Raw genomic sequence first — 12,496 nt, 5'->3', positions numbered from 1 at the left:
TTTCCTTAGCATATACTGCTACAAATAGAATTGTAGGTTCAAAGTTATGAACTTTTTAAAGGCTAATGGCTTATTATTTTGCCAGACTGTCTTCTAGAAAGGTTAAACCAAGCTATACTCTCATTAGCATTACAAGAGCATTCTTACTTGAATGGAGTATTTTCAGGTTCCAGCATCGCTTTATTTCGAAGGAGAGCTGGTCCAGCTCCTACTGAAAGGTCAGTTGGATATGTGTTGATATAGTTGGGAGGGGGACCTTCAAACTGATCCATTTTCTCTTGCAAGATCTGTTCCCAATTCTCCAAGTTTTTAATCACAGCAATACCTAATGGTGATGTTACAGGCAACTCTAAAACGTAATAGAATATGACACTTATTTTGAGGGAAATTGTTGGTTTTCGCCACATATTTACAAAACCCAAACACTTTGAGCCAAGACTTCTGAAAATACAAACAAATCTGAAAATGTTGATCTAACACCATTTGAATGCTTAATGCTTTGAACAAAACAGAAGACCAGCTCTCTAAAATGAGCTGAGAAAATGTCTGGTGCAGCAGAAATGAATCCGACTAGTATCCCTGAGTATGTGGGTTCAATCCCTGGCCTCACTCAGTGGGTCATAGATCCGGTGTTGCTGTGGCAGTGGGGTAGGCCGGGAGTGGCAGCTCTGATTCAACCCCTAGCCTGGGAACTTCCATAAAACTCAAGTGAAGTCCTAAACAGAAAAAAAATAAAATGAGCTGAGAAAATGTCTAGCTTCTCCAGGCTGGTCTTCTGCTTTTTCCTCCAGCCTTCTAAGTACTTATTGATTCTTGCCATACAAGTTAAAACCACAGACTGGAGCCTAAGAAAAATAAGACTTAATGACATCTCCAATGCAATAATTTTTTTTAATACCAAATGTTCTTTTAAATGGATTTTGTAAAAAGAAACTTGATAATTTGTTGTATTTAATAACATTATTTTCAAATTCCAAACTTACCAGAGAATTCCAATCCAGCAATGGGAAAGAAATTCTTAACATTGTGAAGTACTAACTTAACCATTGTCAAATGTAGAAGAGCCCAGCTGTTCAAAGAGAAAAAAAAAAAATTTCTCCTTAATTGAAAAAATTATGAGAGAAGCACAGTGAAGATCCCTGTCATATGTTTAGCCCAATCTCCCACTCAGAAAAAACAGATTTTTTTCCTCTAACAACTAACTTTAAAAAATAGTACCTTTAAAGTCTCTGAAAATAAAAATTATGCAACAATATTATTACACTTGCAATATCTGAAGACTACTGAATGGAAACAGATTTACCACATGGTCACAAGGAATCTAACAGAAGATCAATAAATTACGCATTTTTTCTCACTAAAAATGCTAGCTATTCTTTGAAACTGAATATGAAAGAAATACTCTACTACCTAGCACTTTACCTCAAAGGTACAGAATTCCTAACCTGAAAACATAAGTCAGTTTTTATATATATTCAAGACAATAACGTTACTTAAACTAGTAACATCAGGATTTTCTATAAAAGAAAAGGCAGAAAGAAAAAGATAAAAGCCTTACTTACCTATAGGAGTTAGGGTCTTGGTGCTCCTGTATCTGTGTATCTGACAAAAAAGCATCATCTTCTTCTTCATCACTATGAACGCTTTCATCAGAATCATATATAACTCCACTATCAGACAAAGGAAGAAATGGCTGCAATAAAATATGAAATTATTTTTAAATGTATAAATGGGTTTTTTTTGTCCTAACTTAACACTGAACATTTTATTTTATTTATTTGTTTATTTTGCTTTTTAGGGTTGCACCTGTGGCATATGGAGGTTCCCATGCTAGGGGTCAAATCGGAGCTACAGCTGCTGGCCCATGCCACAGCTCATGGCAACACTGGATCCTTAACCCACTGAGCAAGGCCAGGGATCGAACTTGAGCCCTGGATTCTAGTCAGATTCGTTAACCACTGAGCCATGACAGGAACTCCAACAATGAACATTTTAAATGGTGTTAACCTAAATATAAATTTTCTTTAGGAAATACTAGACTTAGAAAAGTAAAAAAAAGAAAAAAAAAAACCCCTCAGATTGAACAAAATAAGTAGCTAGATACAACACAAGTATTTTTTTAAAAATCAATTTTTTCTTATATATCAGCAATAATTAGTTCAAAAAGTCTAAAGAAAAAAGGTGCACTGAAAAATATAATACCAACAGAAAAATTTTATCAAAACTCTGAGAGAGCTACAGTGAAGGAAATTATAAATCCCTATAAAAAGCTAAAATAAGGAGACTGAAACATGTTAAAATGATGATTCTTTAATTTATGGGTATTAAGTAATTGCAATAAAATCCCTACAGGGATTTATTGTCCTTTTTTGAAATTTGATAATGACTGTAAAGTTCATAGGGAAGAAAATAACAGATAAGCTGAGAAATCTTTTTTAAGTGGATACCATTTCTTAGTGAATACCAAAATAAGTAATTAAAAGAAGTGCACTCTACAGCAAAGGAAACCCTAAACAAAACGAAAAGACAACCCACAGAATGAGAGAAAATCTTTGCAAGTGAAGCGACTGACAAGGGATTAATCTCCAAAATTTATAAAACACCTTTTGCAGCTCAATACCAAAAACACAAACAAGCCCATCAAAAAATGGGCAGAAGGGAGTTCCCGTCGTGGCGCAGTGGTTAACGAATCCGACTAGGAACCATGAGGTTGCGGGTTCGGTCCCTGCCCTTGCTCAGTGGGTTAACGATCCGGCGTTGCCGTGAGCTGTGGTGTAGGTTGCAGACGTGGCTCGGATCCAGTGTTGCTGTGGCTCTGGTGTAGGCCGGTGGCTGCAGCTCCAATTCAACCCCTAGCCTGGGAACCATATGCTGCGGGAGCGGCCCATGAAATAGCAAAAAAGACAAAAAAAAAAAGGCAGATCTAAACAGACAGTTCTCCAAAGAAGACATACAGATGGCCAAAACACACATGAAAAGATGTTCAACATCACTCATCATTAGAGAAATGCAAATCAAAACCACTATGAGGTACCACCAGCCAGAATGGCCATCATCAAAAAGTCTACAAACAATAAGTGCTGGAGAGGGTGTGGAGAAAAAGGAACGCCATTACACCATTGGTGGGAATGTAAATTGGTGCAATCACTGTGGAAAACAGTACGGAGATTCCTCAGAAAACTCAAAATAGAACTACCACTGGATCCAGCAATCCCACTCCTGGGCATCTACCCAGAGAAAACCATGATTCGCAAAGACACATGTAGTCCGATGTTCATTGCAGCACTATTTGCAATAGCCAAGACTTGGAAACAAGCTAAATATCCATTGACAGAGGAGTGGATCAAGAGGAGGTGGTACATATATGCAATGGAACATTACTCAGCCGATTAAAAGGAACAAAATACCAGCATTTTTAGCAACATGGATGGACCTAGGAATTATCATGCTAAGTGAGGTCAGCCATACAATGAGACACCAACATCAAATACTTTCACTGACATGTGGAATCTGAAAAAAGGACAGACTGAACTTCTTTGCAGAACGGATGCTGACTCAAAGACTTTGAAAAACTTATGGTCTCCAGAGGAGACAGTTTGGGGAGTGGGGGGATGTGCTTGGGTTACAGGATAGAAATTCTATAAAATTGGATTGTGATGATCATTGTACAACCATAGGTGTGATAAATTCATTAAGTAATTAAAAAAATGAATGGGCAGAAGATCTAAACAGACAGTTCTCCAAAGAAGACAAACAGATGGCCAAAAAACACATGAAAAGATGTTTAACATCACTCACTATTAGAGAAATGCAAATCAAAACCACTATGAGGTACCACCTTACACCAGCCAGAATGGCCATCATCAAAAAGTCTACAAACAGTAAGTGCTGGAGAGGGTATGGAGAAAAGGGAACCCCCTTACACTCTTGGTGGGAATGTAAATTGGTGCAACCACTGTGGAAAACATTATGGAGATCCCTTGGAAAACTAAAAACAGAATTACCATTTGATCCAGCAATCCCACTTGTGGGCATCTATCCAGAGAAAACCATGACTCGAAAAGATACATGGGAGGTCCTGTCATGGTGCATTGGAAACGAATCTGACTAGGAACCATGAGGTTGCAGGTTTGATCCCTGGCCTTGCTCAGTGGGTTAAGGATCTAGTGTTGTCGTGAGCTATGGTGTAGGTCACAGACGTGGCTTGGATCCTCTGTTGCTGTGGCTGTGGTGTAGGCTGGCGGCTACAGCTCCAATTAGATCTCTAGCCTGGGAACCTCCATATGACACCAGTGCGGCCCTAAAAAGACAAAAAAAAAAAAAAGGAAAAAAGGAAAGATACATGTACTCCAATGTTCACTGAAGCATTATTCACAACAGCCAAGACAAGGAAACAATCTAAATCTCCACTGACAGAGGAGTGGATAAAGAAGATGTGGTACATATACACAATGGAATATTACTCAGCTGTTAAAAGGAAAGAAATAATGGCATTTGTAGCAACATGGATGGACCTAGAAATTATCATGCTAAGTGAAGTCAGTCAGACAGTGAGACACCAACATCAAATGCTATCACTTACATGTGGAATCTGAAAAAAGGACACAATGAACTTCTTTGCAGAACAGATACTGACTCAAAGACTTTGAAAAACTTATGTTTTCCAAATGAGATAGGTTGGGGGGGTGGGGGATGCACTGGGGGTTTGGGACAGAGATGCTATAAAACTGGGTTGTGATGATCACTGTACAACTAAAAATGTAATAAGTAATTAAAAAAAATAAAAGTGCAGTCTAGCAATGGATGAATGGAGCAAAATTTAGTCCAAGGATAGTATCTAAACAATAAATTAATATATGACAAAAATAACATTATAAGTCATTGGGAAGAAAGGAAGGACAACCACCATTTAAGTGTAGGAAAAGAAGATAAAGAGAGGAGATCCCTGGTGGCTGTTCATTGGGGCACTGTCACTGCCAGGGCTCAGGTTCAATTCCTAGCTCTGGAACTTAGACATTCCACGGGCATGCCGCCCCCCCCCACCCCAAGAAAAAGGAGACGGGAGAGCAGGAAGAGTAAACAAATATATAAGAAGATAATAAAAGTAAACATTTATTAGTGGAAAGAACTTTCTCTGCTTAAAAACAATGTAACATCACATTAAAAAAAGCATGCGAGTTCCTATTGGGGCTCAGTGGTAACAGATCCAACTAGCATCCATAAGGACTTGGATTTATCCCTGGTCTAGCTCAGTGGGTTAAGGATCCAGCATTGCCGTGAGGTGTGGTGTAGGTTGCAGACACGGCTTGGATCCTGTGTACTATGGCTGTGGCGTAGGCTGGCTGTAGCTCCAATTCGACCCCTAGCCTGGGAACTGCCATATGTTGCGGGTGCGGCCTTAAAAAGCAAAATAAACAAACAAACAAAAACTGTTAATTCTTCAAAGTGGAAAACCTAATGGCAGTAATTTCATTAAGATTTTTGGTGTTGCTAATAGGAAATAAAAATCATTTAATCTGTCAAATTAACAAAAATGAAAAAGGAATAACTAATGAGAATAAAATCAGATGCATGTGCACTATTCTCAACAGAGTATATATCAGTAATCTGGACAGTAATCTAGAGAAACGTATCAAAAGCCTATGACCCCAGTACTACTTAATGAAATAATCAGAACACAAAAATCTTATTTAAAAAGAGACCAATCTCACATTACTTACGGAAATGAAAAAATAAATACCGCAAATACCTCATGGTTATGTAAACTATAGTACATTCATGAAAATAGTTTTTAGGTCATTAGAAATAATATGTACCTAAAAACAATGACAAACCCAGTAACAATGAGCACCCATACACCAAACTGCAGTTTCTAAATATCATTCCCACAAATGATATTTGTGGAAACAGGGTCTTAGGAGGAATGGCTGTCCTCAGTCTAGAGCAGGAAATGTGCAAGATTAGCCTAGAATGACTTAAATGAGAAAGAAAAGAAACTCAAAGATTACTAGGAGAGCTCTCAAAAAGATTCAGGAGCCAACTAGAAGAGGCTCCCATTGGCAAAGATGGGATAATCTGAACATCCATAAGAATACTAAGAGCACTGGATTAAAATACATAAAATACATTTAAATACACAAGATCAAAACAAAACTCACTGGCTTCCTCTGAAGGATGCTAGGAAATCAAAGCATCACTCTGACAACCAGTACAAAAAGCAAAGATAGGCGTTCCTGCTGTGGCACAAGGGGATGGGCGGAGTCTCTGCAGCACCAAAATGCAGGTTCAATCCTTCGCCCAGCACAGTGAGTTAAAAGAACCAGCGCTGTTGCAGCTGCAGTGGAATCTGGTCCCTGGCCTGGGAACTCCTTGTGCCCTGGGGCAGCCGAAAATGAAAAAAAAAAAAAGAAAGAAAAAAAAAAGGCAAAGAATAAAGCATTTATTCTGTCTTTCCCTTTTGAAATGTTACCTCAGGGTAACCAAACAGGCTGATGAAGGAAAGTATTCCAGTCAATAAAACTGTCATTAAAATAATGAATTCAGGCAAAGATCATCAACTAACATCACAAAAGTGTTCCTTATGGAAACACAAAACCAACCATGAAGCACTCCTGTACTCTGCTTTCCTTATCCAAGCAGAAGGGTGTCTTATAAAGCCTCTACATTTAACTCCACTTTACAGAAAAATGGGAATCAGAGGAACATGTTCAGAAGAACAAAACAAGGGGATGTCATCAGCAAAAGCCACTGAGAGCTTTTAAAGAACAAATTTGGGGCAAAAAATGAGGAGTCAACCTAGCAAAGTGAGATGGAGGTAGAACCTATAGATTAAAAGAAACTTAAAACATATCAACCAACTGCAATGTGTCATATTTTGGATCCTGATTTAACATACCAATTATTCCAAAACATTTAAGGTACACTTGGGGAAAATGTATACCTCTCTGGATACTTGATGATATTGAGGACGCACATGCATGCAGGTGTGTGTGATAATACTAATGTAGTACTGCTCAAAATCCTTCTTTTTTAAACAATACAGAAATATTTATGAATGAAATTTTATGTCTGAATTTGCTTCCAAACAATCTGAGGAGTGGGAAGATGTATAAATGAAACAAATTGACTATGAGTTGATAATTTTGTAAGCTAGATCATGAGAGGTAAGGATTCATATGCTATTATCTGAATTTTTGTATATGTCTCAAGTTCTCCTTCAGAAACCATAGTAAAACCCATAATAAAGGGTTTAAAATGACAGCTACAATACATTTTTAATGGTATGAGAAATTATCTTGTAATGTTAACTGATAAAATTAAATATAAAACCACACATACCAAACCAATTACATATACTTTAAAATATGAGGATAAGCACCTTGCCAAAGTATTAAGTTATCTTTGGAATAAATGAGTGCTATTTCCCCTCTCATTTTTGCATTTTCCAAATTTTTAAAACTTTCTATTAATCAGAAGAAAAACTAAAAAAAAAAAAAGAAAATTAAGTTGGCACATTACTGTTACAAATGTCGCTATCACTCACATTAATGACGCAATGGGCTTTTGTGCGACAAAGAAAATTGTGAAATTAGAAAGGTGGGTGGGAGTTCCTATTGTGGCTCAGCAATAATGAACCTGACTAGTATCCATGAGGACGTGGGTTTGATCCCTGGCCATGATGAGTGGGTTAAGGATCTAGTGTTGCCATGAGCTGTGGTGTAGGTCACAGACGTGGCTTGGATCTCACATTGCTGTGGTTGTAGCATAGGCCAGCAGCTACATCTCTGATTGGACCCCTAGCCTGGGAACCTCCATATGCCATCAAAAAAAAAAGGTGGGGTGGGAGGGCCTGCCTATATTTTTAAAGAGTACTTTATTAATTCCCTGGTTTATTAGCTAAATACAATTAAACATGACCCAATCAGCAGCCTCAAGGGATAAGCTAGAATGATGATGAAAGTACAAAGTGGAATCCTGATGCAGTGTAAATCAGGAAATCTGACCTTAAATTTGCCTAACTCAGAGGCCCTCACACTTCAGCATATATCAGAATCACCTGGACAGCTTGTTAAGAGACAGATTGCTGCTCCCACTCCCAGAGTTTCTGAATCAGTGATCTGAGGTGGGACTCAAGAATCTGCATTTCTCACAAGCTCCCAGGTGATGCTGATACTGATGGTTCTGGGACCACACTTTGAGAACCACTAGCCTAAACAAACTTTTTAGATAACAAAAATAAGCTTTAACACTCACCTTGAAAGTCTTTTTAAAAGAAGAGCTCATGGAGTTCCCATTGTGGCTCAGCAGAAACGAATCTGACTAGCATCCATGAGGATGCAGGTTCGATCCCTGGCTGCACTCAGTGGGTTAAGGATCCAGCACTGCTCTGAGCTGTGGTGTAGGTTGCAGACGTGGCTCAGATCCTGAGTTGCTATGGCTATGGTGTAGGCCAGCAGCTACAGCTCCAATTTGACCCCTAGCCTGGGAACCTCCAATACGCCACAGGTGCGGCCCTAAAAAGATAAAATAAAGATGAGTTTAGCCCAGCAAAACCAGAGGGAGATCACACCTCAAAAACTCTGAGATCGAACACAAAGTGGGAGGAAGCATTACAGGAGGTGTATCCCCTTATACACAGCAAGGCGACCAAAGTGCTAACACATGTAAAGAGGGAACTTGGGAAAAGAAGGAAACCTATCAAACAGAAGGTGATGTGCCTGGAAAAAAACAAAGTGCAGAAAAGCACATACCCAACACAGTACAAAATGGGACCAGGATGGATCTAGTCACCCTGAGTATTTGGATCCCCAGGGAAGTTTTTTATGCTTTGGAGAAAAAGAGATATGTCATGGGGTTTTGTGAAACCCATGTTCCAACAAAACCCTCAAATATCCATCTATCTCCTCTGCTCTAACTCCATGCTGACCAAGAGAACAACCGATAGAAGGGAAGCCAGATGGTAAATACAAGTATTCTCATCCCTAGAAAAGGATGATGCTGATTCTGTATTCATAAACTGACTTCCCACAGGATTTTAATTTGTCTTATCCATATCAAGCATCTGATCTTTCCTGAATAACTAGTCAGTTTCTGGACTTGAGAGATTAAACGACTAAAGTGCGGTGATTCAACCCAGAAGCTGCCCATCATACGTATATGAAGCAAACACAAGAGTTAATAAAACAGATACACCTAAGGCTTGCATTCCTCACCTCCCTTACCTTTGCAACAAAATAATCCCACATACTAAGTTCAGGAGGAATAAACTTTTCTTTGTAAGATGGCCTTTCTGCAGGCACTGGTGGTGGGGTAGCATCCTTTACAGGCCTTCCAGGGACCAGCATTCGCATGTTAAATCTCCTACGGTGTTTATCTATGTCTTCAGAAGGAACAGGAGGTGCTGAATAAAGAAGAAAAAAAAAAACAGCATTTACTTTCCATTATTAATTCAAAGAATTAACCTTTCTTTTCATCCTATTCTTGCCATGTTTTTACTTAAGACTAAATTACTTATGTCTGTGCCTCTAAACTTTCCTAATTATTGCACCACTTACCCAGCAATCATGGCAGAGATGCAGATGAGGACAGAATATAAAAGATTAACTTGCACTCAAGCAGCCTACTGCTATATAGAATAAGGATTAAAGTAATTCTATATACTATATATTAAATAAATGGCATATTCAATAAACTAGTAAAGAGAGTGTGTGGGTGATTTTTTCTGGCTATGTGGTTCAAGAAAGATTCACTGAATGAATACGTAGGATATAAAAGCAGAAGTTCAATGTGAAAAGAAACAAATGAGAAGTAAACTACCTTTGATAGACAGGTGTCAGGGAGGGGAAAAACAACAAATAGTCTAGAGTTAGGTTAGAACTAGCCTGTGGATAAGAAGCTGGGAGCTTATCCTGTGGGCAATTCTCATGCAAGTGTCTTGAACTTGGCACATATGAAGTATGGTATGCATGGTCAATTAGAGGAAGATGGAAGAATCGGACATAAGAAGGGCCTGAGGGAGTTCCTGTGGTGGCTCAGTGGTAACGCATCCGAACAGTATCCATGACAATGCAGGTTCGATCCTTTGGCCTCCCTCAGTGGGTTAATGATCCTGCATTGACGTGAGCTGTGGTGTAGGTTGCAGACACAGCTTGGATCCCATGTTGCTGTGGCTATGGCGTAGCAGCAGCTACAGTTCCAATTTGACCTCTAACCTGGGAATCTCCATATGCCACAGGTGCGGCCCTAAAAAGACAAAAAAATAGTAATGAGAAAGGCCTGAACCAGGAGTTCCCTGGTGGCTCAGTGAATTACGGATCTGATGCTGACACTGTGACGGTTCTGGTCACTGCTGTGGTGAGGGTTTGATCCCTGGCCCAGGAATTTGCACATATCATGGACATGGCCAAAAAATAAAAAAGGGCCTGAGCTGGTATGGTGGTTGGTGAAGACTGAAAGGAAGTGTTAGATGAGAAATACATAAAAGAAATATCAAAAAGATTCAGGAACTAATTGGATATGGGAGAGCTAGATAGAAGTGAACTGGTCCTCTCCTAAAGATCCCCATCGTAGAAAATGATCATCTATCTCAACTTCTCTTTGATGAATATGACCACTTTTCACTCTGTGCATCACTAAAACCCTAGGCTAAACTACTTTTAACTTCTTTTAATTGAGGTAAGGTGAAATTTACATAAAATTCACTATTTTAAAGGGTGCAATTCAGTGGCATCTAGTATATTCTAACTGTTGTACAACCACCACCTCTATTTCCAAAGCATTCTCACCACCCCAAACAGAAACCCCATACTCATTAAGCAGTCACTCCCCATTCCTCCCTCCCTCCAGTCCATGGCAACCACCACTATGCTTTCTGTCTCAAAGGATTTACCTGTTCTTAATATTTCATACAAATGGAAGCAGGTGACATATGACCTGTGTGTCTGGCTTCTTTCACTTAGCATAGTATTTTTGAGGTTCATGCTGATTACAGCATGTGTTAATACTTAATTCCTTTTTGTAGTTAAATTACACTCCATTATACTTACATATAACATGTTTATCCATTAATTCTTGATGGTAACTCACAATTATCTTTGAATTGGGCTCTTCTGAGAGCCTCTTACCTGGGCTCCCTACTTTTATTCTTTCACATAGTCTATACTCCATACAGCAGCTAGAGTGAGTCTTTTGAAAACCTAAATCAGATTATGTCACTCCTCTGCTTATAACCCTTCAATAGTTCTCTTTCTTTAGACCAACAATGGTAGTCTGCACGACCCATGAAACTCCTAAAGACTTTGCCCCCAGTTACTTAGCTTACTTCATCTCTGACTACACTCCCCTGGCTCAGGATAGCCATTGTGGCCTCCACTGTAATCCCTGGAAAAGGTCAAACTAGTCCTACCTCATGACATTTGCACTCACTGCTCCATCTCCCTAAAATGCTCCGGCCTCAGGTAACTGAACGACCTGATTCCTGACTTCCCTAGGACTCTCTCAAAAGCTATCTAATCAGAAATGTCTTCTGACCAACCTAATTTAACTGTCCCCATCCCCTTCCCCTCATCATTCCCTCTCCCTCCACTCACTCTATTTTATTTTTGTTGTAGTTCTTATCATATCTGAAATAATATCATTTGTTATTTTATTGTGTGTTTATTAGATGTAAGCATCAAGAATGTAAGGGAGTTGTCTGTGTCATTCACTCCCATGTTTCCAAACCCTAGAACACTGCCTGGCACACAGCAGGTGTACGTGAATGCAAACATGAATGTGTACTCAGAGGTTTAGCATGATGATTTCCCGCTTTACAGCCACCCCAAAGGCATATGGAAGTTCCCAGGCCAGGAATCAAATCTGAGCTGCAGCTGTGACCTATACCGCATAGGCAGCAATGCTGGATCCTTAACCCAAAGTGCTATCCTTAACCCAAAGTGCTAGAGCAAGAATTCCTAAGCATGATGATTTTATCAATAAACTATCATGAAAAAATAACATAAAAGATTCAGGAAGAGAAAAGAAGTGATTTAGGGGAAAAAGTTTTATTTATTTATTTTTATTTTTTTGCATTTATTTTTTATTATTCAATGAATTTATCACATCTGTAGTTGTATAATGATCATCACAATCCAATTTCACAGGATTTCCATCCCACAATCCTAGGGGAAAAACTTTTAAATGTACAATGGACTGCAACTAGGTAGGAAGACAGAGATTAAGAGTCCTCCCCATGTACTGGGAGTGGAAACAAAGGGGGTTGGTAAGAGCACCTCCCATAGGAACCTATTAAATACATTTGATTCAATCTTGGGCAGTAAGGACACAGGTTAGCCTGTGCCACTGATTCCTCATCTGTAATGTAACCATTTCTAAGGATTAATTAAGATATTTCCGAGTCTCAGAACCAAGTTAGAAACCTTTCCTGTGATATCAAGTCTACATCTTACCATCCTACCATCTTAAAAAGTGAGCTAAAAAATATGTCAGTCCATAAGGG

At 39.0% G+C, this 12,496-nt stretch overlaps 1 protein-coding gene across 2 annotated transcripts in view; it reads right to left on the bottom strand.

Moving 5' to 3' along the window:
* The window catches only part of DMXL2 (Dmx like 2), a 161,625-nt gene that overhangs the window by 19,735 nt on the left and 129,394 nt on the right, over window positions 1-12,496 (bottom strand). For both annotated transcript variants that reach the window (XM_047766346.1, XM_047766347.1), the window contains exons 29-32: window positions 9,222-9,400; window positions 1,563-1,693; window positions 984-1,069; window positions 148-349 (exon numbers count right to left, since the gene is read on the bottom strand). In XM_047766346.1, the coding sequence (XP_047622302.1) occupies window positions 148-349; window positions 984-1,069; window positions 1,563-1,693; window positions 9,222-9,400 (598 nt within the window). The remainder of the gene's footprint in view (window positions 1-147; window positions 350-983; window positions 1,070-1,562; window positions 1,694-9,221; window positions 9,401-12,496) is intronic.

The sequence above is a fragment of the Phacochoerus africanus genome, chromosome 2, assembly GCF_016906955.1.
Source record: "Phacochoerus africanus isolate WHEZ1 chromosome 2, ROS_Pafr_v1, whole genome shotgun sequence".
NCBI classification, from domain to species: Eukaryota; Metazoa; Chordata; class Mammalia; order Artiodactyla; family Suidae; genus Phacochoerus; species Phacochoerus africanus.
The sequence above is the reverse complement of the archived record's forward strand: the minus strand, read 5'-3'. Positions and strand labels throughout refer to the sequence as shown.